Source organism: Protopterus annectens, chromosome 1.part1 (genome assembly GCF_019279795.1).
Source record: "Protopterus annectens isolate FY-2018-M chromosome 1.part1, PAN1.0, whole genome shotgun sequence".
Taxonomy (NCBI): domain Eukaryota; kingdom Metazoa; phylum Chordata; order Ceratodontiformes; family Protopteridae; genus Protopterus; species Protopterus annectens.
The window spans coordinates 638,577,397-638,604,906 of record NC_056726.1 but is presented as its reverse complement, the minus strand read 5'-3'; the positions used below and the strand labels follow the sequence as shown (position 1 = coordinate 638,604,906).

The 27,510-nt window shown below is 38.0% G+C and overlaps 1 protein-coding gene across 1 annotated transcript in view; it reads left to right on the top strand.

The window, feature by feature from the left end:
- The window catches only part of ITGA1 (integrin subunit alpha 1), a 2,125,719-nt gene that overhangs the window by 1,521,251 nt on the left and 576,958 nt on the right, over positions 1 to 27,510 (top strand). The window contains exon 16 of the mRNA XM_044077325.1: positions 17,070 to 17,236. Coding sequence (XP_043933260.1) covers positions 17,070 to 17,236 — 167 coding nt within the window. The remainder of the gene's footprint in view (positions 1 to 17,069; positions 17,237 to 27,510) is intronic.

Genomic DNA, 27,510 nt, shown 5'->3' with positions numbered 1-27,510 from the left:
CAGTTAAACCTTCTGATGGGAGAAATCATGGTAGTGTATCAAAAGGGTTCCTATCAGCAGACTGAAGATGCATGTTTTCAAATGTGTCTTGGTCGAACTGACAAAACCAAAATGGCAAAATATCAAATCGGCATGTAAGCAAATACTTTCTCTGGCAAAGAAATCGCTTCGCCGCTTCGGTACTTTGCCGTTTTTGGCACTGTAATGCAGTCTCGGAGTTGGTATATTTAAGTAGGGGGGGTTGGGGGGCACAGCCCCCCATGTCGGGGGTGTGAGGGGGGTGAAGCCCCCACTTAATCTCATGTTTTAATGTGCTTTCTTTTTTTTTTTTTTTGTTGGAACAGCGATTTTTTTTCCCTTGGAAAAAAATTGCTGTTCTGACAGTTCAGTTTTGTAAGCTTTCGCTTACATGGGGTCGATTAATCACCGTTCACTTACCTAAGTGTTCGGTGATCTAATATAGACCCTATCAAAACCATGCTCTCCTCGCTGGCTTGTCCAACCTCATGCCCCTTGGCACACTAGGCATTATTGGTGCACAGTGTTTGATCTGCTCACTTACCTCAAGTATCAAACTAACCAAGTGGCCCAGGAAAGTAGATGGGAATTCAAAAAAGAAAGGTCACTGCAGATCCTCCCTTTGCCTCACTAAAAGAAGTGTGTGTATGTGTGTGCGTGTGTGTATGTGTGTGTGTGTGTGTGTGTGTGTGTGTGTGTGTGTGTGTGTGTGGGGGGGGGTCTTCAAAGCTTCTCTGCAATAATGGCACTGGTAAATGGTAAACTAACTGTGGATCAGAATGCAACATGTCCTTTCTACTGCTTTGTTGACTGGGGGCAAATTTCTCTACCAGTGAAGATCTGCTTCCACAAAAATGCAAACTCACATAGGCATTGCAGCCATTGTATTTAACTGACACAAATAAAATGAACTGATCACCATTACTATAACCAAGTAAATTATTGCAGTGACAGTGCAACCAATCTATAATTAAACCTTCTGGCCAATGTAATATGGGTAGCAGACTAAAACCACCACCCCCTCCTGGGTTTTTCTAACCAGTGTCTCTTGGTACACTATACATTAATGGGGTGCAGCATTTGGACTGCTAACTCACCGCAACCAGCAAACTAGCCTAGTGGCCCAGCAAAGTAGGGGGAAAATGCAAGGAGAAAGGCCATAGTGCAGCCACTGACCAGTCAGGAACCTGCCTGTTTCCACCTTCCTGCCTATAATATGTCATTGCTACCCTCAGTCAACCCTGGGCAAGTGATACATGTTTACCTAAAGCTTTGTGCCATTAGAGAAGGGTAGCCTCCCAATAAATTGATAACTACGTAACAAACTTAATACCACTGGATGCTGTTAAATAACTGACAGCATGATGCTGTCAAAATTTAAATAAAACAACTAATTTGTCAGACAAGTTAAAAACAAAATGTATTTACTTGAGCAAGTCATAAAGCATCCTGCACACAAAATGAAAGGTGAAGTTTAAACAAGTCCAGATCAATGTTACATAAATGTACACCATCTGGATGGAATCTAAGTTGTCTCAGCTGATGCAGGAATCAGCATGCTAGTCCACTGATCCTGGGAATAACAGCCAACCAAACCAACACCGTATTTAGAATGGACCCCTGAGCAATGAGATGCTGAGCCCCTGGATGATGAGAATTCTGAAGATGTCAGCCAACAGGCAATGCTTTTGACAACATGTCAATGCCATTCCCACAAATATGAATCAGTAGGAGGTGTGGCTGTCCTATTCATTTAATTATACTGTCAAGAGTCAGTAGCAACTGAAAACAGTGTAAACTAGGGTAGCCTTTCTAGATGATTTCCACAGAAGCTGAATTCAAGCCTAGAAGTTAGCTGTTCAGCCTTATGGATACCACCTTGGATGCTAACATAATGAAAGAGTGGCCAGAAATGATAATATGAATAAATTCCACAATAAAATGCAACTGACACACGTTAAAAGGGATAATATGGCAGTACTCCCCAATATACTGAAGAAAACCTGATGTCACTGATTGCCCACATCTCAATGACCCCAACAGATGGTCTCTTTCTGGCTAGTTCTGATGGTCTGCCAAAACAAAGAGAAATCACTTTGCTGCCAAGAGCTTGAACACCAACTTCCACTCAAAAATCCTGAAACACAATCTACTAATGGTGGCGCTTATGGCACTGGACAGAGAACTTGGTAGGATGCCCTGTCTGAAACCACCTGCTGGCCACAATCTCACTGGTCAATTTGGACCTATGTAATTGAATAAAAAAAGCTTGCTTGTAAAGATATAAATCCTCCCTAATGAGTGACTGGAGAAGTACATTGACCTGCAATGTCCCCCAGGACATAAGAGTAGCTAACACAACGCATGTGTGGAATCTTTAAGAATGGCATGAGCTCCCTTTAATATGACACCCAATAGGTTCTTGTCAATGGGACACTTGCCACCTTTAGTACAACCAATGACTTTCTTCAAAACCTAAGATTGCCCTAGAAATAATCTAGGACTTGGGAAAGTCTAGGTAGCCTGAAATCCTTGCCAAGAATATGGGAGCTTATAAAGATGAATATATAGCATTTTCCCATCCTCATTAACATTCACCTTGAGTTAAGGCTCTGGTCAGTTAATCATCATGACCAACTCTTCTATGAAGGTGGACATCTTAGACTAGGAATGCCACTATTCTGCACTAATCAGCCAAAGATAAGTTGGGATCAGGTAAGCTTCTTCTCTTCAACCAGGGACAGTCTGAGAAACCTGAAAAGTTGCAATTGAGAAAGATTGTCAGCTGTTTCATTGCATCTCCCTGAAATGTGTCTGGCAGTGAATGAAAAATTGATCTGAAGACTTTAAAGCGCTAACATCCTTAATAACTGGACCCACCTGGACTTGGACATCTTCCTGTGGAGCACCTGTACAGCTGCCAGGTTATCAGAGTGGAAAACGACTCTATTGGTTTGGCCAGGCCTTCTTTCTTGACCTCTGCTAAGGAGACCCCCAACTCCTGAAAACCTCAGGTAAATAGCTATATACCTTCTGGGGAGCTACTATGTTCCCATTTCCAGTAAAGAGCTGTACTTAATTTCTTGAACATGGCACATGCCATAGTACACCCTGTGGGCATGACCATGCCAAAGTAAAATAGCCTGTTCACACAAATGCCCAACAAAGGCCAGTCTTCTATCCTGATTGTCAGCAAGTAAAATGTAGCTTCTATATCCAGTTTCCCTAATCAGGGGTCAGGAAAAGTCTTAATAATGTTAATGGCATCATCCAGTGATGAATATTAGGACTGCACCTCACATTGGTCAATGCTATCATTGAGTGACAATCTTGATGGGAATGAGAGATGATGAATAAATCTGTGCTGATCCGCTTTTTGTTGGGTTCCAAACCCAGGGACAAGACCTGATGGATAGTGTTGCCAACATTTTATGTCAAAAATTCTGGACATGTGCATGAAAGCAAAATGAGTGTAATTTTGGTCCCCCCCACACACACACACACACACACACACACACACACACTGTCATTCCAGTGTCCCATTACGTGGCTATTTCTCCATTTCTCCCCAGTTGCCATAAGTGTACTCACTGTTTTCTGCTTTACTTCTATAATGATTATATATATTTGGATTTAATTTAAATCTTTAATTTCAGATAGACCTTTGCTAAACAAAGCATTGCAGTCTGACAATGAAAACAGGTATAGCATTAAAACTTCTCTGCATTTGAAACTCACATTCACTGAAACAGCATTAAAACTCTCATTCAATAAAATGCATATGGTCAGTGGCAAATTAAGTTTACCTTTGGGCTGTTTTCAAATCATAGGCCCCTTGCACACATTTTTAGGACTATGCAAAAGTTTATTGATTCACCTTCCTGATTGTATTCAATTATAATATATAATAATTATTTATTATTATTTATTTATTTGACATTTGTTAACTGGGTTAGTCCATCTGAGCTAATGGCCCATTTTCAGTGGAGACCTGAGTAGAAAAGCTCCAGCAATACAAAGATAAAAAGATAACATAGTAGGCAATATACAAAACTCAGGAAAAACAGTGCAGTAATACAACAAAAGCAAAAATTATGTATGCAACATAGCCAAAGTTACATAATCAGGTGAAACGAATATCTGTAATAAAAATAAAACAAAATGCAATAAATACAACTAGTACATTTAAGTATTTACAATAATGACATTTATTACCCAAGTAGCATAATGTAGTATTGTCTAGTGAGCCTATTAATCATTGAATTATTAGATGTAGACACATAGTGAAAAGAAAAAGAAAGGAAAATGCAGATTATGGAGGATTTAGGCAAGGACAGGCTTTTGAGTTCAGAAAGTAGTGCTTGACTTCAGTTTTAAAGCAGCTGGGACTAGTGATGCTACGAATGTGAGGTGGTAGCCAATTCCACTCAAGGGACACAGTGTTTATAGAGGAGTTTATCACAACTTTTTTTGGGTTTATAGATATCTAGAAGTTGCTGGCCAGAACTACGAAGAGACCGGGTTGGGGTTTAAGGGGATACTAAGGCAGAGAGTGATGGCCAGGCTAGCAGTTTAATGAGTAGTGAGTGAGTAAGCTGCAGCTGGGCAGGTAGTAAGAGCTGTGGGAATTCTAGCCATTGAAGCTGTTTCAGGGCAAGGCAATGATGGGATTTATAAGACTGGTTACTGGCGAATCTGGCTATGTTATTGCAAGCTTGTTCTAGTTTGGAGAGAAGGTTTAACTAGAGATGAGTTAGGATAGGGGAGACGTAGAAGAGACATGGAAGGAGATAGGCTTGAGCATGGGTGGGTTTGGAGTTGGGAGCAAGAAATTTCTTATTCCTGTAGGGAAGACCCAGTTTTTTGTTAGTTTTTTTTTTGATATAATGTTGGATGTGGATGTCAAATTTGAGTTGGTCATCGAATATTGTACCCAGTAACCCAGTGTGAGGCTCAGCTTTGATAAGAGTGTTATCTAGCGAAGAAATAGTAAAGGTGGATTTAAGGTGGTGGAGAGTTTTTGGAGGTTGAATATAAGTTGATGCTGTGTGAGCCATTTTTCCACAGATGAGAAGGAGTTTGGGTGATAAAAAGAAGTTTAGAGATGTTGTCAGCACAAGAGATTAGAGCAGAGTCATCGGCATACTGAATGAGGGAGGAGGTGTTGCTGGAGGAGTAAAGATGATTGGTGAAGATGTTGAATAGGAGGGGGGCCAAGGACTGAGCCTTGAGGGACACCTGTTTGGATAAGTAGGAAAGGGGCAAGCAGACTACCATCTAACAGACTGGAGCCTATTTGATACATAACTTGAGAACCAGTGAATAGTACAGGGGGAGAGATTAAGGTCAGTAAACTTAGTAAGTAGCTTGAAATGGGAGACAGTATCGAAAACTTTATAGAGGTCAAGAAAGAGGCAAGACATGAGGAGGTTTTTGTCCCTGACTTCAGAAACAGTGTGAGTGAAGGATAGGAGGGCAGTGGAGGTGCTGTGGTGTGGCCTAAAACCATGTTGAGTGAGGGTCAGAAGATTTTCATTAATAAGGTGAGTTAAAAGCTGATTATGAATACATTTTCTGAGGATTTTGGATAGGGAGATAGGATGGCAGTGGGTCTGTAGTTAGAGGGCTCAATGGAGTTACCTTCTTTGTAAAGTGGAATGGTGTAGAAGGATTTCCAGATGTCGGAGACAGTAGTCTCTTGGATAGATCTATTTATTAGGATAGAGACAGGATAGGCTATGGAATGAGCAGAGAGTTTAAGAGGGGGGGGAGGTTATTGGTAGCAGGAGAACAAGGTTTCAGTTTTAGTAGAAGTGTCTTGAGTTGATGTATGCTGTGGAGATGGGGTTGAGAGAGAAAGTGGTTGTGTTGCATGTGTAGTGAGTGGTGTGAGGGTGGTTATGGCTTTGGGAGGGTTGAGTAAGTTTTTGAATAGATTCGATGAAGTGAGTATTAAGTAAGATGGCAGTTTCTAAGGGAGAATTATTAGGGTAGGGGTTAGGGGTGGTAGGTTGATCTGGATTTAAGATTTTATTAATGGTATGCTGGAATCTTTTGGGGTTAGAATTTTGGGAGAACTTGGGATTATAAAAGTAAGTTTTCTTGTCTTTGTTAATTGCTGTTTTTGCTAGATTTCTTAGTTCTTTGTATTTTTGTAGGAATGTTGCTGATTTAGTTTTTAGCCATTTTTTCCAGTTTTTGTCTCTTTCTGTCATGAGAGATAGGGTGTTTTTGGTGAGCCAAGGTGAGTAGTTGGCTTTGATTCTCACATTTCTAAGTGGCGCTAAAGAGTCAAGTATATCAAGAAAAATGCGATTAAAGTGTAGAATGGCTTCATTAATAGAGGGGTACTTAAGGAAGCTCCAGTTTATAGAAGTGAGCCTGTTACTGAAGGTTTCAGGATTGAAAGAAGAAAGCTTGCAACACATTCTAAAATGGTGGAATTTACGTATTTGGGAAGACTAACATTGGACTTGGATAGGGAGGTGGTCACTTAGGGAGTTAGGCAGGGCTCTGGGGTCATGATATAGGGTGGGGTCAGAGGTAAGAATCCAGTCTAAGGTGGTACCTTGGATATTGTTGTTGAAGCAGGAAGGAGTTGTAATAAGTTGATGGAAGCAGTGTAGGTTGATTTGAAGGGAGGGAGAGGAAGAAGATAGTTTTTGCCAGTCAATATTTACATCACCTAGTAGTAAGGTCTCATAAGGCATTTTAATAGAAATCCATGCTAGAATAGATTCGAGGATGGGAATGTTGTTTCCAGGTGGGATATAGACAGAGGCAATGGCAAATTTCTTATGGAGGTTGAGATGACAGTTTAGAAGCACTAGTTCAGCTGGTTGAAAGTTAGGCATAGATATTGGCATCTAATTAAATTATATCTCTTGTATAATACATCACCACTTGTTAGAGGATTTTTTAAATTTAAAGTTTTGAACATTTTTCCAATAAATAATGAAACAAAGGGGCCAATAATGACAAAACTGCCCAGTTCAGATCATTTCAACCATAAAAGGCCACTCAAATTTCTGTCATTACAATCCACCAGTATCAGTCAATATGCACAATCTCTGCAGAAGTAAAATTCATCTGAATAATTCAATATTAAAGAGATCTGTAACTAATAAAAAGGTTGCTGCTAGAAAACAACTTTATATTTCAGTCTTTCATCTACAAATTCAGTGCCTGCTGCCCTTGAAAAATAAATTGCCAGTGTTACATTGAAAAAATCATAAGCTGGTAATATTGCAATAGGGAATGGATGGCAAACTTAAAACAGGTTCATAGTTACTAGGCATCCCATCCAAAGGAGGACATATGCAGGACTACAACACCCCACCCCCTTAAAATAAAAAGAATAATATCAGCAATCCATCTGTATGCTGCAGGAGTAGAACCCATAGGCTTCGGAATCAGGATGCAAACATGCCACCTGTTGCTTCTAGCACTGCCTTAAAGTTCTGTACCACAATAGTCATGCCCTTACCAAACAAAACAGTTGCAGCATGAGCAGCAGTAAACTTCTCTTCCCTTGAAGCTCACAATGCCTTTAAAATGTGCTTGAAATTAAATTCCTTGAAAATTACACCTGGAACTCAGTTCCTTGAAAAATGCATCTTGGTAGTTGGGGTAGACAGGATTCAGGTTCTTGTTTCCTCCAGCTAACCACCGGCTAACCATAACTAGGGCATTTCACTCTCTCACACACACTTCAGCCTCTTAGTGCAAGAAATCTGGACAAAGCCTAAATAGGAGCATATTATAAATATTGTTCTCATGAAAATTGCTAGAATAACTGCATTTGTGTTAGTATGTATTTTTCTAAAGGATATGAAGTCTAAAACTCAAATGTCTCTCATTATTTAGCAATTGAAATCCTTTTTATGAGGAACAGACAAAAATATAGGGCAGAAATCTGTACATTCTGCAAACATTTGGACAGTTGAGGGGTATGCTACCTAAGAAGAAACCAAAAAGAAGGCAACCAGACCCATGGAAAATTAATTTTAATGTATTTTTCAATTCACACCTTTCTTGTTCAGAACCTTAAAGGATTTCTAGTGTCTTTAACCCACCTTTGCATCCTACCATTGTCTCTTTTGATAAAATGTGTGAGTTAGATTTTAGGTCTTTTCACAATAAGAATGCCATAAAAAAGGGTGGTCCCCGTGAAGGGGTACGTAACATTCGAAAAGATGAATGGGAGTTTATCAAACTTCTTAAAGACTGTCAAGTACGTTTAATGAAACCAGATAAGGGAGGGGGTCTAGTGTGCATGAACCATTTCAGTTATGTTTCGGCTATGTTGGTTCATTTAGACAGCCCCTCCTATCAACTAGTGAGCATTAATGAGTTGAACCTTGCATATTACAAAATCAGAGGGGTCCTTGATGATTTGTTCATTGAAAGATCTATTGATTTGGACCTGTTCAATTTCTTAACAGGTATACCTAAAATCCACAAAAAGGTAATTGACCCTTTTTAGACTTAGACCGTGGATGGGTCGGGCTCTGTCACGTATGGATGTGCAAAGTACGTTGACAGTATTCTTAAACCCCTGGTCGAAAATGAACCCCAAATTTGCAAGGATTCTTGGGGTTTTTTAACAGAGCTTAAAACTATTCCCTTCAAAGAAGAATATTTATTCTTGACTGTAGATGTAAGGGATCTCTACACAGTTATCCCTCAAACATTGGGTGTTGAATGGGTAAGGGAGTTTCTTCATGCAAGAGGTATTGATAACAATATGATTTATGTTATTGAGACATTATTAGAACTGGTTTTGTCAAACAATTTTTTCTGGTTTGAAGGCAATTTTTATTTGCAAACATCAGGAATAACCACCATGCTTTTCCAGAATTCCCTTTTTAAAGCTAATGTCGCCTGGTACACACGTTATCAGGACGACATGTTTATGTTATGGAAGGGGTCTATGATTGAAGTGCAGGACTTCATCTCTTCTATAACCAGTCTTACTAGTTTTTTAGAATTTACTTTTACTGTTAGAAGTGATTCTATAAGCTTTTTAGACATCTTGTTAAGTAAAGACACTACAGAAAAAAGATTTAAGAGCTCTATTTATAGGAAACCAACTTATTCCAACTCCTTCCTTCATTTTACTAGTTCTCATCCGTACCACCAGAAGAAAGGAGTTGTTAAGGGCCAGCTGGTTAGAGCGGCCCGAATGATTTCGGATGAGAATGAGTTTTTGGAAGAATGTAGGCTGTTACAAACCATGTTCTCAAAGAGAGGTTACTATCTCCCTTGAGGTTATTAATAAGAGACATTCTGGTTATTTTAAACCACTGTTGGTTAAACACAATGAAGACATTTCGATTATCAGTTACGAAAATAATGTTGTAAGTATTAATAATGATACGTGTGATTTTAAGAAGGATCACGACATTAGCACTAGATTTCTTTGTACTTTTAATATTGATGCTCCTTTTATTAGAGAGACCATATATAAAAACTGGGCAGTTATTCAGGAGGACTCGGCTCTATTTAAAATTTTAGGGGATAGACCTAGTATTACCTTTAGACGAGGTAAAAACTTGAAGACACTCTTGCAATATTCAAACATCCCTAGCACCAACAGAACTAAGGGAATGGCCAAATGTGGCAGATGTAAACAATGTAGGTTTTTGAGTTTGGACAAGCAAACAGTAATAAGGGACACCAACTACAGAGTACAAAAGTTTTTCTCATGTGACTCTGAGCGTGTCGTATACTGTGCTTGCTGTCAGAAATGTAAATCATTTTACATTGGAAAAACTGAAAAGGAAACTCAGAAAACGTATTTATGAACACCTTTATGCCATAGAAAGGAAAGATCAGAATAACGCTTTGGCTAGGCATGTGAGTGAATTCCCTGAGCACTTTTTTAAGTTTTCTGTGTTGCACCAAGTTATAAAGGATGAAAGAGGTGGCCCTTGGCAACTAAATTTGGAATTGGAAGAGTTAAAATGGCAAATTAGGACAGCTTCATATACCCCTCCAGGTCTTAATGAAATGGTTTCTATCAAGTGTTTACTTAAACTTTTAGCACTTAAAAGATAGTAGTTGTTCTTTGAAAGAAATTTTAGCTTATAAAACTATAAGCTTCTTCCATCGATTTGTATTAAACAAAACATACTTTTGTTGCCTTATGTCTATTCACTTTTAAAGTATGCATTTTTTAACACTTTAATTTAATAATGGATTCATTTTAGAGCAATTCAGTACTTTTAAAAGAATGTATTATTTTGCTTGGATTTTTAAGCAAAGATTTTTTGTAGGTGGTTGTTATTGTTCTATAATTTTCCATTAATTGATGTGTGAATGTTGTTAATTAAGTAGTTAATTAATTAGTTTAAAATCTTTAAAAATCATGTGATGCTTGTATTTTGAACTCTGTCTGAAGAAGGAAAGGTATTGACCATTTTTCCAAAAGCGCTTACGCTATTAAACCTTTGGAGTTTGTTTTTACGTGGGTCTGGTTGCTTTCTTTTTGGTTTCTCAGTTTGTTTTTTGGTTTGTTACTTTGTTGGGTATGCTACCTACCTGTTACACCCACACACAAACACACACACACACAAACAGGCACGCGCACATACACACACACACACACACACACACACACACACACACACACACACACACACACACACACACACACACACACCACCTCTCAACCTCTTAGAGCAAGAAAATTGGACAAAGCCTGACATATTTGAGGAGGGGGGTCAAAGACTCAAAACTAGGGACATATATTAAATACTGCAGTTATAAACTTAAAAGGTTCCTATAATAACAATATTTGTGTTAGAATGATTTTCTGAAGGATGTGAAGTCTGAAACTCAAATGCATGTCATTATTTAGTAACTTTAATCCTTTAATCATCCCAGTGATTTGTCAGGAAAAAACGACAATATTTATGAGGAACAGACCAAAAATATAAGGCAAAAATTTGGACATTCTGTGAAAATCTGTAAAGTTGAGAGGTATGGCGCACACATACACCTCCTATACCCCCATACCTCTCAGCCTCTTAGAGCAAGAAAGCTGGTCAAAGCCTGGTGATATGAAAGGGGCTCGTTAAGAGGTATGCTAAGCTGAGGATGGCTGAATGAGAAAGTGCTTTGAACAGGAGGAAATGTAGGTAGTTATTTGGGGATGCTGAAATGGCAATGTATAAAGGAAATGATGTTGTGGTGGGATGGGGAGTGAAGCTTTACAAAGTGTAGCAAAGGTAGAGCAGAGCAAGCTTGCCCTTGGGCAGCAGCCAGTGGTTACAGAACAAGGTGTATGGGGAGATACTATCGTCCACTGCCTTGTAAGGACTATCAGTAAAGAAGGCTTCAGCTATAAACCTTAGCATAATAAAGGGGGAGGTATTAATTTTCCTACAGGAACTGTAAGAATAACTGAAGTTAATGGTGAGATAAACTGTTTGATAATCATTTATTTCTAAAACTAGTATTCACTTCCAGGTCTGGGATTTTCTCTGTCTCAACCAAAGATATTACAGTTCTGACTGCTCTTTCTTAAACAGACTGCAAAATTACTTGCTTGAGTAAAGCCTGTTGTAATTTGTCAATAATAATCCTGCGTTTAGGTGTGTCTGCAGCCAAGATGTTACAATTTACATTTGGCATTTTAAAGTTCCTTATTAACAATATCTCCCCTTTTACCTGCCATTCAAACAGCTGCAGTCACCACTTAGGACGATATATATTTCTCTGCCATAAAACACGTCAAGCACTGCAGGTGTTTTGGTCAAAATAAAACTATAACATCATGGTCCAAACTGCTGCCTTAGTATCACAGGCTGACAGATGCCGGGGCTTGACTGTATCCCGCACGGACAAGACTGGTTACCTGTTCGGATGTGCTGGGCCTTCAAAGCCCGCATTGTGTCCGATGTAAGCCCAGAACCCAATCCTTCCCTAAAGAACACCATGGCATACTGTACATTGTGTTACTACTGTAAAATGAAACCAAGAACCAAGCAAAAGAATGATCCGCACAAACACGAATAACCTGAAGCAAACATTCCTTGTACCTCCAGCCTTGTGCTAACCACAGACTATGAAAAACAACACCGCTTGAGTATACACTCCTCTGAACCAGACAGGGAACATGTTCATTTCTGATTGGCAGGAGGACAAAAGGGTTGGACTGTGTGTGTGAGTGAGTGAGAGACAGTTAGATAGACAGCTGCATGGATGGTTTGGCAGGTTTGCTGATTGATTAATGATAGTGTAATACATTCTTACATTGAAGTTTGATTTAAAAGTTTGCAAAAAAATAATAATGTTTATAAAATCAGTAAAATCAATGTTTATTTAGTAAGGTAATCCTGTAGATAATTGATTTTACTTTTTTCCAGACAATACACTGTCCATAAAAGTCAGTCTTCATTTTCCGGACAGTGTCTCTTAATTCTGTATAGTCTGGAAGGATTCTGTATGTTTGGCAACCCTACTTATGGGTAAAGGGGGTATGGTAGAAAAAGTGCCCAAAATCCTGCCAGATTCTTTATTAATTAGGTTCCTGAATATGTCTTCCTTACCCATGACTGAATAGAAATTCTGACAGGGTTTTAGAAGTAGGAATGGCATGAGACTTTATATAAATACCTAAAAAATCCTGATAATAGCTCCTGCTGCACTTGGGTGTTGGATTAATGAGATAACAGCTTGTCCAGCACCCGCACCTTGATATAGGAGTGTGACATGCTATTTCTAGTGGAAACCACAAAAGAATTATTTTTTTCAAGCACCCCAAAAGAAACTATCAGCCTTGACCAAGGACTCCATAATGCAGGTGGACTGTCCTATCTCCAGCCCAACAGTTGACTTACTAAGGAACACACTCTTTTTACCCTCAGTGTGCCATAGGAACAGTTGTTAGCAAATTGTCATGTTGCACATGCACAGTTTCCACTGTTGAAGGCTCAATAACCCTTCACTCTGACATTGGGTTCATCGAAACCTGCCTGAACTGAAACATTCAGCTTTTCAATTATAACCCCAAGCCAGGTGCCCATGTGACACTCTTCCCATTTGTGCTCTCTTCACTGACTTCAGTTTCTTGATTTCAGATAATACCATAGTCCTGAAAGGCCTGCTCTAAATTATTGTGCCTCCCAGATTATAAAAATGTACATGAACAAGGAAAAAACTTGTCAGCAGTTCTTCAATGGTATAACAGCCATAAAATGGACAAAGTCTGCTACCCATTTATTCCACCATGAACTCTAACCTTACCCAGCTACTTTTTGCTAATGGCCACCAAATGCTAAATCCATAGCCCCTACCTCATCTGCATCAATGCAGAGCTCAATACCATCTTAAAATGTGTATGTATTAACCCCTAAAGCTTTGTCCTACTTCAGTCTCTGCTATCAATTTCAAAGCTTCTTTTGAACATACCCTACAAAATCATATGATAATCCGGACAACGGTTGCCTGCTATATGTATTATATTATATTGTATATAAACTCCATAAGCTGTTGATATATGTATTTCTATATAACAACTCTGTTATTTCTATCAATCTTACTTTGTTAAAAATTATTTAATGCCTTAACTATGTATATCTGTTACTGTGGAGCTTTTCTCCCTAGGCCTTCACTGAAAATAGGTTACTGATCCAGTGGACTTTCCCATTCAACAAATGTCAACAAATAAATAAATAAATAATGGCTGCCAGGATGTGGGCTGTGATGGCCAGCCCGTGATTCCCATAAGTTGGGCCTTACATGTAACCTTGTACATGTCAGACATTTAAGTGCTGAATGGAAAAAAGGCCACTGTGGAAAAAGGCAGATCACCTATTCTGTCTGCCGATGGCAACTCCAACACTCCCCTCCCTCAGGTAAAAGTACCTGCTGAGGAGAAGTAAACTCCATCTCAATGAACAAGTCAAACAGCTTTACCCTGCCCTCTTCTGACTATGCATCCAAAAGTCTCTCTAGATATTGCTCATCTGACTCCCCTTGAACAGTGTAGTCATCAGTGCCCACAGCCTGATAGCCAGTACCTGCTCATGAAACCATTTGTTCAGTAGTGGCAGACATTCCAGGCAACACCTCTTGAATAGGCTCAACCCCAACATTTTGACATTGTGTGTGTGTCATTACTCACTGATCAGCATCAAGGGAAAGCATCTGCACATGCCTCAACCTGAAGCGTTTGCCTCACACTGAAGCAAACTCTCTTGTTTGCTGGCTGTCCCTGGTGAAATCCTCAAAGAGAGCTCTGGCTTAGGCTGTGATGATTTCCATCTGTCCCACAAGTCCTCCACTGGTCACTTGTTCTGAAGAGGGAAAAAATTAAGAGTGGACAGCAACCAATTAAGAAAATAATAAAGGATATAAGTGGTGTGCATCTGTGAACATACTCCAAACCTCCTGTTAGCACCCCTTTCCCAGCTTCCTTTTGTCATTACTTTGTTTTTGTTAATAAGAAAATTATTTTCAGAAGCCTCTGTAATAAAACTCCTGACTTGTTGGTGCCCTAGCTAATGATATAATCACAAGTCCAGATACAGAACAAATGTAACAGTGTGATGTGATTTATAAGAAAAGCTGCATATGACCTGAATGGAAGATGCCTACAGTTTTTTTTTTTTTTTATTTAACCTTCTAAGTAAAAGTCTTTGATAATTAATGGATGAGGCTAGCAAGAAAAGTAACATTTCTACATTGGGAGATACTTTCTCCTAATTAAATGAAGAATAGATTCCTGGCAAAGGATAAAACAAGGGATCAGAGTGCATTAGGCATTAAACCCATCATAGTGGATGCCCTGAATATTAATGTATAATCTGACCCATTAATTAGCTAACAACATTTCTTGATAAGCAGCCTATATGTTCATTGTGTAACAAATAATGCATGACATACCTATGACCTCTTGAGCACAGGAATGTAGAAGAGCAAAAGTAATGGAGGGGGAGTAGAACAGCAGAGACAAATGTTAATTATTCCTCTTATAACAAGGGAAAGTTGATAGAATAAGATTTGAGCTTTAACATGCATTTCTGAAGGATATAAAATCTGAAAAATTAAACACCTGTTATCCTTTGTGAATTTATTACTGACAATTTACCAGAAAAAAACTATTCTCTGATGAAAGCTAAGCAATATGAGGAAAAACATGGCCATTCCCCATAAATCAGACGTTTGTGTTGTATGATGCATTGATTATTAACTACACTGATGATAATTGTGATCGCAGTGCCATCTAATAAAGGGACAGCTTACATGAAGGACACATCAGGGTTAGGTCCCAGAATGCAAGTGTGACTGAAAATTGTAAAGCAGGAATATATTTGCTGGTGTGAGAAAACAGCTCAGTTGCAGCTGACAGGAAGGGAAAGGAGCACACACTGTGGCAAGTCAGCACAGCATGTCACCCCGTTACTGCCCCATAAGACCCCAGTAGGATTAGAAATTAAGGAATCTAAAATGTCATTATTGGCTTAATAAGCTGCCTAAAAGAGCTAATAAATTAAGGAATCTAAAATGTCAGTATTGGCTTAATAAGCTGCCTAAAAGAGTTCTTCAACAGGCTTAGAAAAGAGGTATATCAAGCCAGGATGAATGCCACATTAAATTACCCAGTACAGAACAGACAAAGATAATTACTTAATTCTTTATTCCTATTTTTTTTTGATCAAGTGAGGTTAAATAAGAAGCTGGCTAGAACAACACAGACACAGCAGTGGAATTGTCTGGAGAGCTTAAGAGAACCAAATAAAAATGAAGAAAAGTGGCACCTTCAACACTTGGAAACAATAAACTGTATATTGAGTCCTTAACTGTATACACAAAACAGAAGAAATACTAACACAAGCCCCAACATACAGAGAACAGCAAACCAAAAAAAAAAACCTCTTAACCTGTAAAAGACTGTGGTATATTAGCATCAAAGAAAGCAGATCTACTTTTAAGTCAAGATACTTACTAGCAAACTCTGACAATTTAAGTCATTGTATATGGCGGCTCTGATTAACTTCCAATTCCTTTTATAACTCCACTACAATGACACAAATACCTGTACTACAGTTGCTGTATAACCCTTATCTCATTTTGTAGGACTTGCTTGTTACTTTTTGGCTGTCATATTGAGAGCCCTCTCAAACACACATATATGCATGCATGGACCCACATATACAGACACTTTTAAAATGCCAAAAACAAGAAAACTGACAAAATAGTCATGCCTGACATGACAGAATTCATATAAATGCCTTAATATACACAAACTCTTTCCTATTATATTTAGCAATATAAACAAATAGACTGTGCCGAATTTATCTTTCTTTGACTGGCTCAGTGACAAAACAAATTCTGTACCTAGTCAGTTGGGTTGCCAATGGATTGAAGACCCAATTCTTAGAATGCTCTTCAGAGTTGCTGTGCTGTAATGCCATGGTCAAATGGCCTTACCTGCTTAAATAACTGTGGATTGGGATGACCGATGACATGCTTCACTCTGCCTTTAGCAGGCTTGGAGACCAGCTTTTCCACTAGCATAGACCATCTACCTTTCCATCAGATTTCTAAAGACTTGATGCTGAGAGCAAGACTGTGTGCCAAATTCACCAACATTCACATAATGATTGCAACATTGTGATGTGCCTTGCCCCAAAAGCACAGAATGTTTGGAAATATGAACCTTTCTATACAATGTATGGGATGAGATTATACCATGTGTGTGATATTTCTAATTTTCACTATAATGTGTGTGTGTGTGTGTGTGTGTGTGTGTGTGTGTGTGTGTGTGTGCGTGTGTGTGTGCGTGTGTGTGTGTTTGTACTGCATATAAGATCATACTATATGAAAGATTTCTTATTCCCCCTTTAATTAATGTTTATGTGCCTGCGTGTGTTTCCTTTTTCACTCTTCTTCAGAACTGTGAAAATAAAAATAGTCATGTTCCTTCAAAAAGCTCCTGTAATTTACTAACAGCATTCTGCAATTCAAATAAAAATACAAAAATGTATAATGTTTCTCAGTTTTGTTTGAAAATATGTACTTAAAAGTTTTATTTATCTTAGGTCTCGAGATGTAGCTGAAGTAAGGGCTAACATGACCTTTAACCCAAGTATGATCAACATTGAAGAGAAGAACTGTACTGTTTCAGGAAGAATGGCAGTTTGCATAGTTGCAGCCATTTGTTTTCAAGTTAATTTCAAGCCAAACAATGAAGGAAACTACTCAGTAGGTATGTCTTACTTTTGTGCTGCTTTGTCAAACCTAACAAACACGATGAATAACACTGGAAATAACAATGGTCTGTGAAGATAAGTTTGCATTCAGGTTATATTCTGAAATTTAGGGTGCTGATACTTTTGTATATGTATTGCTTCTGAATGAGAAGTGTTGCTATATCACAGTATGGGTCATGGGTCATTACACACTCTGTAGACATTCAAATTTAGAGTATCAAAGACAAGAAAAATGTTGAAAACAACAAGTAATATCAGGCAGCTGCTGTGGTCTACTGGTTTCTTTTAAAGTAACTCCACCAGAAGTGATACATACATATCTACATACATATAAACATGCAAATATTTCAAGCATGGGCATTTATGCATCTCTAGCCTGCCAATACACCAAAACAGTTGTTCCCATAATAGGTGTCCAGGCTGTTCTTAAGACTATCTAAATTAGTGCTTGCTTTAATGTAATTTGGTGGTCTATTCCTTGCACCAGCTGCTGTCCTCAGAGAACCAATTAGTACAGTTCTCATTCCTATAGAATCTTCTTCATAGGTTGTCTGATGATTCTCTGCTACATTTTGATTACCACAGACATTCCTAGAGGTAATTGTCTCTAAATACCCTATATACCTAAATAACGTTTCCTCTTAAGTATCTATATGAGACACTGTACAATGTTCAGATATTTTTGTCTTTCATAATAACTTAAATTTTCACATCCATGGATGCCCTTCTGCTGTATTCTTTCCAGTTTATTCATGCTTGTTTTCTTATAAGGTTTCCAAATTGTTATTTCCATACTTAAGTTTGGGTCTAGTGTAATTAACAAACAGTGACCTCATCATTTCTGATTTCCTAGACTTTATAAATCTTTTTATACAACCTGTAGTTTTATAACTGCTGTGTCTTTCGGCTTTTCCCAGTTAGGGGTCGCCACAGCAGAACTCCAGTCCGCTAATGATTGGCAGTAGATTTTTATGTGCTGAGTTGCCAGCCCTGATGCACAACCTTCAACAAAGTTATGCCCATTCACGCATGTCTCCAGACAGAAGACGCTCTAGCTGAGAATCGAATGGGACAACATCTTACTGTCAGGCGACAGTGCTACCGCAGCACCATAACTATCATTTACCAATTGGTTGATATGATTACAACGACTCAGAGCTGGATCTACCCATATACCCAGGTCCTTAGATGAATCTACAGTTTAAATCACTGTGTACTGTATTAAATATTCACCTTTCAATTTATGTCTCCCAAATCTCATATGCTTAGTATTCAATGTATTTATCAGCCTATAATTCTCCAGTGCCCAAATGGTCAATTTAGTTAAGTTCTTTTGCAGACATTCCCTGTCTTTAATACACATAATCAGTTTACCCAATTTCAAGTCATCTGCCTACAGACAGTAGAACACCTCAGATGAAAAAGATGTGTCTGAAAGATACAGTGTTAAAAAGTATGAGCCTAGAACAGAGCCCTGTGGGACATCCTGACTGTAACCAAGAATTTTACCTGTCCAACTACTGTATGATACTTGCCACACCTGACTTATAAGCCATGCAGCTATCCATCTTATCAAGATTACATCAATACCTAGCTGTTATAATTTATTGATCAGTGTTTTGTGTATGACCCTGTCAAATGCTGATGTCAGAAATGTATTTGTTCTGTGAAAATTGCTAGGTAAGTGAGCATGTGTGTGTGTGTGTGTGTGTGTGTGTGTGTGTGTGTGTGTGTGTGTGTGTGTGTGTGTACCTAGGTGAGGGCTCATGTGCTTGCCTGTGTATGGATGTTGGGAGGCAATAAACGTCTACACTTTTATAAACTAATAATTCATTGCAATGGCATACCAAATTTTATTTCTTGGTTTAATTTCTCCAAGTTTAGCATACCAAGTTTTATCAGTGAGAGCAAAATGGGTTAGGAAAAAATGTCATAATGTAATATAGATTTAATTTAGAAAAATCAGCACTGAAGTTGTAAACACTGTGTCCTGTAACATAAAAAAGGACATCAATCTTACTGCAGGATAGATAAGCCAGTCCAATGGCACAAAGGCAGAGTGTCTGTATGGCACAAAATCGATGGCACTCCACTGGACCTCACTTGCCTGACTTTAGGAATTGCATTGTAATGCTGATTTCCCTGAAAATTCTGGAGCCCACCTAGTGAATGGATACATCTGGGACTGTATATATGGGAGCCATAGATGTACCTTATGGAGTAAATATGGTCTCTTTGAGCATACTCAAATGTTAATGACAGGTCTTGAAGGGAGATGCATAAAAAATGATGAGCACAAAAACATGAGCAAGTGTTCTTGAGACCTACATCACTCACAACCTCCCTTATTACAATCACATAAACATGACAAATTGGCAAAATCATAAGATAGAGTGTTATGATCAGGTCTCTGTTTTTATTTAACTTTTGTTTACTGGGGAAAGGCTGACTTGGAACAAAGCCAATTTTCAGCAGTGGCCTGGGGAGAAATGCTCTAGATGCATGTCTTTGTGACATGTGAGGAAACTGTATACCAATTGCACCCAGAGGAAACCCACATGAATGCAGGGAGGACATGCAGACTCCACACAGAAGGTACTCCAGCTGAGAATCAAACCAAAGAACCTCTTGCTGTGAGGCGACAATGCTACTGCTGCACCACTGCACCATCCGTTATAAATGGCTGGCATTTATAATGAAGTTGTTTGCTTGGGAACAAAATCAGAATACTGATCAATGGATACATGCAGGATCCTTAATATCAACCAAAAAAATCAACAAAAAAGGATCTTTTAGATCTGGAAAATTATCTGCATTATCTAAGTACATTTAAAGACAGGATCATTTTGTATATCCTATTACAAAGAAAACAAATTACTTTACCTCATATGCAAATTGTAATGCAAGGAATGCAGTTTACATCACTTTATGTCAGATGCATGATGCTTATTATGCTGGTAAAACCAACCATAAGTTGAGAGAATGGATTTTTGAACATGTCAGAGATTAGACAAAGTTTGCAAAAAAAACTCGTTATGTAACCATATTTTTGACAAAGGTCAAAAACACTAATTTAAATTTTTTGTTCTTCAGTTGATTTTAGAATGTATCAGGGAAGGTGATTACATTACAGAAACAGAAAGTGTTGAGAATAACTGGATTAACAGAGTGTATGCAAATCATTTTCTAGGGCTAAATTAAACTATTAGTATGAAGCCTATACTAAAGCTAAGGCAGTATGTGAGTTAAGTATTTGTTTACATAATTTTCATTTTTAACTTATACAGTTTTAAATGTTTATATATTCTTAAATGTTTTAAATGTCTTTAATGTTCATGAGATTATGTGTATGACTTAAAGAATTCTTTTAAAATAATTTTTGCACTTTAATTAAGTAAATTGACCTGAAGCATTTGCAAAAACATTTTTAGTTTGTCTTCTATAGTGTTGTCATGGTTATACAATCCTTTTTTGTTGTTATATGGTTGAGAAGTAGACGCCAAGAAATTCTCCTTGAGAGAATAGCTTAGCTGTACTTTTGAAAATTATTATTAAACCTTGTTAAGAAATCTGAATTATTAAACTGGATAAATGAAAGGCGATCTATTACAGGAAATATGTTAGGAATTACGTTATCTGTTTGACTTGCAGGATAACAAACCACAAGTCAGTGAAATGGAAACTTGGTTTTATAAAGAGTGCTTAAGAATTTGCAAGATTTATATGACAAGTATCAGACATGGCTTAAAAGAAGGAGTTCTTTTGCTTACTCTTCTTCTTCTTCTTCTTCTTTCGGCTTTTCCCGGTTAGGGGTCGTCACAGTGGATCATCTGTCCACTCATGATTGGCAGTGGAGTTTTACAGTGTCGAGTTGCCAGCCCAGCACCCAACCTTCCACAGAAGGCATACACATGCACTCACACCTAGGGCCAATTTAGAGTGTCCAATCCACCTACAGCATGCCTTTGGGATGTGGGAGGAAACCGGAGCACCCGGAGGAAACCTACGCGACCTCAAGGAGGACATGCAGACTCCGCACAGAAGGCACCCTAGCCAAAAATTGAACTGGAGAACCTATTAGTTCTTTTGCTTACTCTACTATAAGGAATTATAAAACAATGTGTAGATCATTCATTTGGGAGAAAAAGCAATGATATACACAAAAGTGTTGGATGTGGATTTTACAGCCTATATCAAACAAGAATAATAGGGCATTCTTTGTCTAATGGCCTGCTATACAGACAGGTCTACTTATCCGTGGGATTTGCTAATTAGCAGATCTGCAGAAGTAAGCATTTTTTTACAAATAAGTTTGGATCAGTAAGAACTTCATCAAGTGATGAGCAAAAGCAGATAGATAGCAGGTTATAATAATTCTTATAAAATAATTCAGACAGTCCCTGTAACAAGGCTGCTGGTCTGGATACAATAAGAAGGAGAGCTAAGTAGGGGGTTAAGTAGAGTGCTAAAGCAGAAGTATCAATATGCATTGTATTTCAAGTACAATCATTTTAAACATTGCTTCTATGCATGCTAGGACAAAAATATAATTGTGTTTTGTGAAATTATTTTAGACACTATCATGCTGAAGACTGAGATAAAAAGCATAGTTGTGTTTTGTTTATTAGTCTACAGTGTGAACAAAATGCATTGCATGATGAGGGACCTAGTTAAAAACATTGTAGAGACAGATGAATAAACCACTGTTATTCTCTGACCTTGCTTTATGACACATTCTGAATGAATAAAGTATTGCAAGTATATAGAAATGTATTGGATGTGAGGGTGTAACAAACACATGCTCAGAAATGGAGAAGTTTCCAAAAGCTTTACAGTATGAGCTATCATTTAGATGCTGCAAATGAAGTTTATTGGGAAAATGTAAGTCTCAGATAAAGAGTATAAATTGTAATTGGAGAATATCTAAAAAGAATCACCTAATCTGAGAAAGTGCCTATTTTGTATTTTGCATATATATATAACCCAGTCATTAGTCTGCTATATTTAGATTTGTTTTTGTGAGTCTTAAGATGGAGCTATCCTATTCAGCAGAATAAAACCTAATTGCTATGACATGGTTGTCTCCAAGGAGACAAATATCATTTGAAATGAATCATAACTGGATTTTCCGTAACAAGCCACACTTGGAAGTAAAAGAATCTAATATGCAATGTCATCTAGCTATAGGTTCCCAAGTCAGCAGGGCTAGATGGAGAGGGATCTTTACAGCCACAGGGGAAGAACTAAATATGGATCAATATGAAGTCATTCAAACCACCAATCAGGAACAGATCCCTCAAGAATGCACTTGTGAGTCCACAGGGTCAACAAATGGTCAAGAAGGAGGGTGATAGGAGCAGCTCACCTCTACTTACACAGTATATTTCCCAGTAGAAGAAGAGACTGGAGAACAGGTACCACTTCAGTGCTTGCCATCCTTTTAGATCCTTTTAGCACACTTTATCCTTCTAATTGCGTGCTTGCAATGAATTAAGTTATAGAAGTTAATTCAAAATAATTTCAAAGAGAGAATCCCTTTAGATTAAAAATGATAAAGTAATGCTTTTTTGGCTTAGAAAATATCAATTACCTTGCACAATTCAATATCTAGTCTCTGCTATATGCATTGCAGGAGTTGGTAGCAGAAAACAAAGGCATGTGTAGTTTGGTAAATACGAATTGTCCTGAGACTTAAAGTAGTTTAACTGTCACTGAAAGGATTTTGCCAGGCATTATGAAATGAAAATTAAAAGTATGTTGTTTTGCCATAAACTGTCATGCTACAATGGCAGGATAATACCAGGTCAATCTTTTTGTAGTGCAACCAGCAGCAATACAACCACTGTACCTGATTTGTTTTCTTTTTGCCAATATATGCCTTGTCTTAAAGCAACACTGCATGTGAATGCATGACATAGATCTGTCTGTTCAGGACTTTGGAAGGGAGATGGATGAGAATAAAGTTCAAATGACTGAACTATGTTTAACTGCTCTTTTTAACATCTCAAAGGGTATGTTAAATTCCAGACATTCTCTGATTTTCTGATGAAATGTAAGACAGGATCAGTTCCCAGGAAAATATGTTAGCTGGTTTTAATTTCTTAGAGCAGAGTTTACCAAGTTAGTACTGTGCTTGTACAGTGATTGTTTTTCCTAGATAATTATATGTACAGAATTGTTATGTACAAGAAAGGTGTTTTCTAAGCTGACATTCCTATGTTAATGCACAATAGGTTTCAGTGTCAGAAACTGTTGAACCATACATGCCATGCAATTAAAAAACAAAATATTTTTCCTTTGGACATTTCTAGTGGTTATACACTAACAACATAGTTTTCCACCATATTCTCAGTTTGTCTCTGTAATTCTGATTCCTGACACACCTGACATTTAAATGAATCTCCTCTGAATAACTGTTATCCTTTGTCTAGCATATGGAGAGACATCTGTATGCTTGAGAGACTCTGATTATTTTTGGTTTTGGTAAAGTGAGTGTAATAAATTAGTAAAGGTTTATCTTTACAGGTTTTCAATTATAGGCTTTCATAATCCATCCATCCATCCATGCATCCACAACCCCTTTTTCCCATTTATTTTTTTGCAGAAGGGGTTGGGTTGTCATTTCACTGGCTACAATCATCTAGATCCAAGGTTACACCCCTGGGTGACTAGCCCTACTGCAGTAGTTCTTTCACACCATACACCCACATGCACACTCACACCCTATAGACAATTTAGAGTGTCCAGTCCATCTACTACGTGTCTTTGGAATCTGGGAGGAAACAGGAGCACCTGGAAGAAACCAACACAAATTCAGAGAATACATGAAGACTCCACATACAAGGCATCCCAGCCAATAATCAAACTCGGAAACTTCTTGCTGTGAGGTGAAAACACTATCCTCTGTGCCACTGTACACCAGGTTTTTATAACATCTGCAGGAATATTTAGACAACGAATTACAATTTTATTTTAACATGGTGAATTCCAGATGCATGACTATACTGGATACTTAAGGTGGGTTATAAAATTTTGATTTGCATGTTATCTGACAAATTAATTCCTCTGATTATGCTTCTTTTAAGACAGAAAGGACTTTAATTTTGATCACAGGGTTTCGTAACTTCAAATCTTGAATTCTAGGAAAAAAGGGGGCATGTACATTTTAGATTATTTCAAAATGGAGACCATCTGTCAGCACTCTAGTCAGTTTTTTTTTTTTGTCTAAGGTATGTGGCTTTTGCTGAATTAGTTGCAATTCTAATCATTTGCTGGTAATTCATATGTTTGGTGCTGCTGAGAATTATAGACATTTTGCTTCCAATTATTTCATGTCAGATTTGACTGTTGTATTAAGGTCTTAGTGTTATTAGCTAGCCAGGGACACTTGTGTCCTCTCAGTCTTCCATGAGATAGTTTAACACGTCATCTTGTATTGTGATAAGTTTGTTGAGAAATTATTTAGGGCTATGCTGGGTTTGACTTGCTTGTACAATTGTCCCCAGTCAACTACTTTAAGATATGTATGCAAGACTGTTATTTCATTTTCCTAGGAAACTGAAAATCCTTTGAGAACTATTTGTAGCATTTTTATTACAGTGCCCTGTATGACCATGAAGAGTTAGCAAGACAGCAGTCACCTGGACTAGAGGAAAGTATATTAATTTACAGTCAAAGTCTGATTCCTTCCACATGCATTCCCCTAGTGTGTAAAATTTTAGACTTTGAAGTTGTTTTGTGTTATTTTTTTTTTGTAAAGCAAAAAGTAAATAACGGGGGTAGCCAGTAACGAGATTCAGTTGCAATGATTACACCGACAGTATATTTGTGGTAAACTGTTTTTATATTTAAGATAATCTAGGATAACAACAATCATATCATCATAAATAATTAAAGTTATAGCAGATTCATTGTTAAAAGTTAATATTTTTCTTTAGTACTGTAAAACGGTGCGGTACGCGGTGGTGGTGCTGCGGTAGCGCTGTCGCCTCACAGTAAGACGCTGTCCGGTTTGTTTCTCAGCTAGAGTGTTTTCTGCGTAGAGACATGCATGAATGGGCATACCATCGTTGAAGGTTGTGCATCAGAGCCGATAACTCGGCACGTAAAAATCAACTATCAATCATTAGCAGACCGGAGTTCCGAAAGACACAAACAAACCGTGAAACGGTGCATTTATATTATTTTAAATTTTGTCGTTCACAGGCACAGCAAAATTACAATTGTTTTATATTCCTAAAGTTTAAACAGGACGAGAAGGTTGCTACTATGTGTGTGTGTATGTCTCTGTGTGTGTTTTTGTGCTCGCGTGAATGTGTGTGTAAACTCCTGCCTCTTTTACACCTGTGGAAACACTGTCTTGGTGAGACTGATTAGTAAATGTAAATTCTTTTAACGAAGTTTAAACAAACAGAAAATGCGGCTACTACTTGATTTTGATTTTAGTTTCTGTTGTGTGCAATCTTCTATCTTTTTTTTTTTTCAATAATCATTTTTATTGTTTTGCCAAACCATTATACATTTCACACACTATTTACATTATGTACAATATTGCTTCCAATGTTTTAGTTCCATTTTGAATTTCCCTATAATACATTAAGAATAAATATCATTTTAACCAAGTACAGGAAATTAAAATCACAAAAAATTAAACATAAAAGCATCTACAATAGACAATTATAAACCAACTCAAGCCAATAATTTGTATTATTTCTACATTTTCTATCTAATCCAAGAATGTGTTGGTACACATAGTCCTGACGGAAAGTGGATAGGAACCGCTACGCCAAAATAATATTAAAGATTTGTTCCCAAATTTTTATGCTGTTTATACTTTTCTTATTATTTCTACAATCTTCTATCTTTTTAAAGGCAGGGAACATAGTTTTCATGTATTTTACTTCCTGCTTGCTTTAATGATTTAGAAGTGTAGACTCTGTCACTATAGTTTAAATAAGCAGGGAAGACTGACACTACTATATTTTGGATTTATTTTCTTCTGCAAGGAATCTCCTGTCTTTTTTAAAGGCTGTGAGAAGACCTACCTATTATTTCTTTTATTTCCTGGTTGCCAGAGTTATTTGTAAATTATAACTAGTTATAAATAGTTATAACTATCATAACTAGCCAATCACACTCAGTCAGGGTGTATTTAGAACATGTGTGAATGAGTGGATACAAATTCAGAGCAGGATAATATCAGCCACATAGAAAATATAAATGGGCGCTTTTTAAATCTGTCTCAGGTGAGACATAAATAAATGAATTTAGTTTCCTTATGAATAAAGTCCACTCTTCAAATTTTCCCTTAAAACTACCTTCCTCGAACTATACTACTGATCTAATCAGCGTATCCTATAATTAAAAAGATCATCTCTACTTGACTCCAAGTAGACTATTCTCTATCTGTTAAACGTAGCACTTGCTCCTACAGTACTTATTACCTTGATACGGCACTCTTGTCATAGATAGTACCCCAAAAAGGCAACCCCATTTCTCGATCACCCACGTCCCCGGAATCTTTTTAAAGTTTTTTGTCTATTCCTTCTAGCATGTCGAGGGATCAGTTGCTAGTGTCCTCTCCTGCTCAGCTGGTGAACCTGGGAATATTGAGGCAATGTTACAATTGCCTCATGTACACAGACAACCCTCTCCTCCTCCCACAAAACACAAATACATGCGAGAGATGCAACTACACGGCCAAACTGGAGGCTGAGCTCTCTCAACATAGGACTGGCAAGACCAGTCAGGAGGAGAAGGTTACCACACACACTATAGACCCAGTCTCACATATTACCATTACAACCTCAAATCATACACATAAACACACAAAGACATACTCGGAGGCTCTGATCAAAAATCTACCAAAACAGCAGAGGCCACCAAAGCAGACACCCAAACAACCACCACCTCAGAACACAACACCTGCAACACATAGACCTCACAGTCAGAGTGTCAAACAGTCACAGCCCTTAAGGCCAAACACAATGCCAGACACACTAGTCATTGGTGACTCCATAGTCAGACACACTGACGCCCCGCTCACCAGACTGAGTAAGGAGAAGGTCACAGTAAGCTGCCTGTCGGGGGCTAGAATCCGCCACATAACGCAAGCACTCAGGTCTCTCAACAGCAGGTACAAATATGATTCAGTCATTGTCCACGCTGGTGTAAACGACCTGAGACGTACCTCCTTGGACTACATGAAAAGAGACATTGAGGAGCTCTCTGATTATGTAGCCCAGACAGGTATGACCCTGACCTTGAGCAG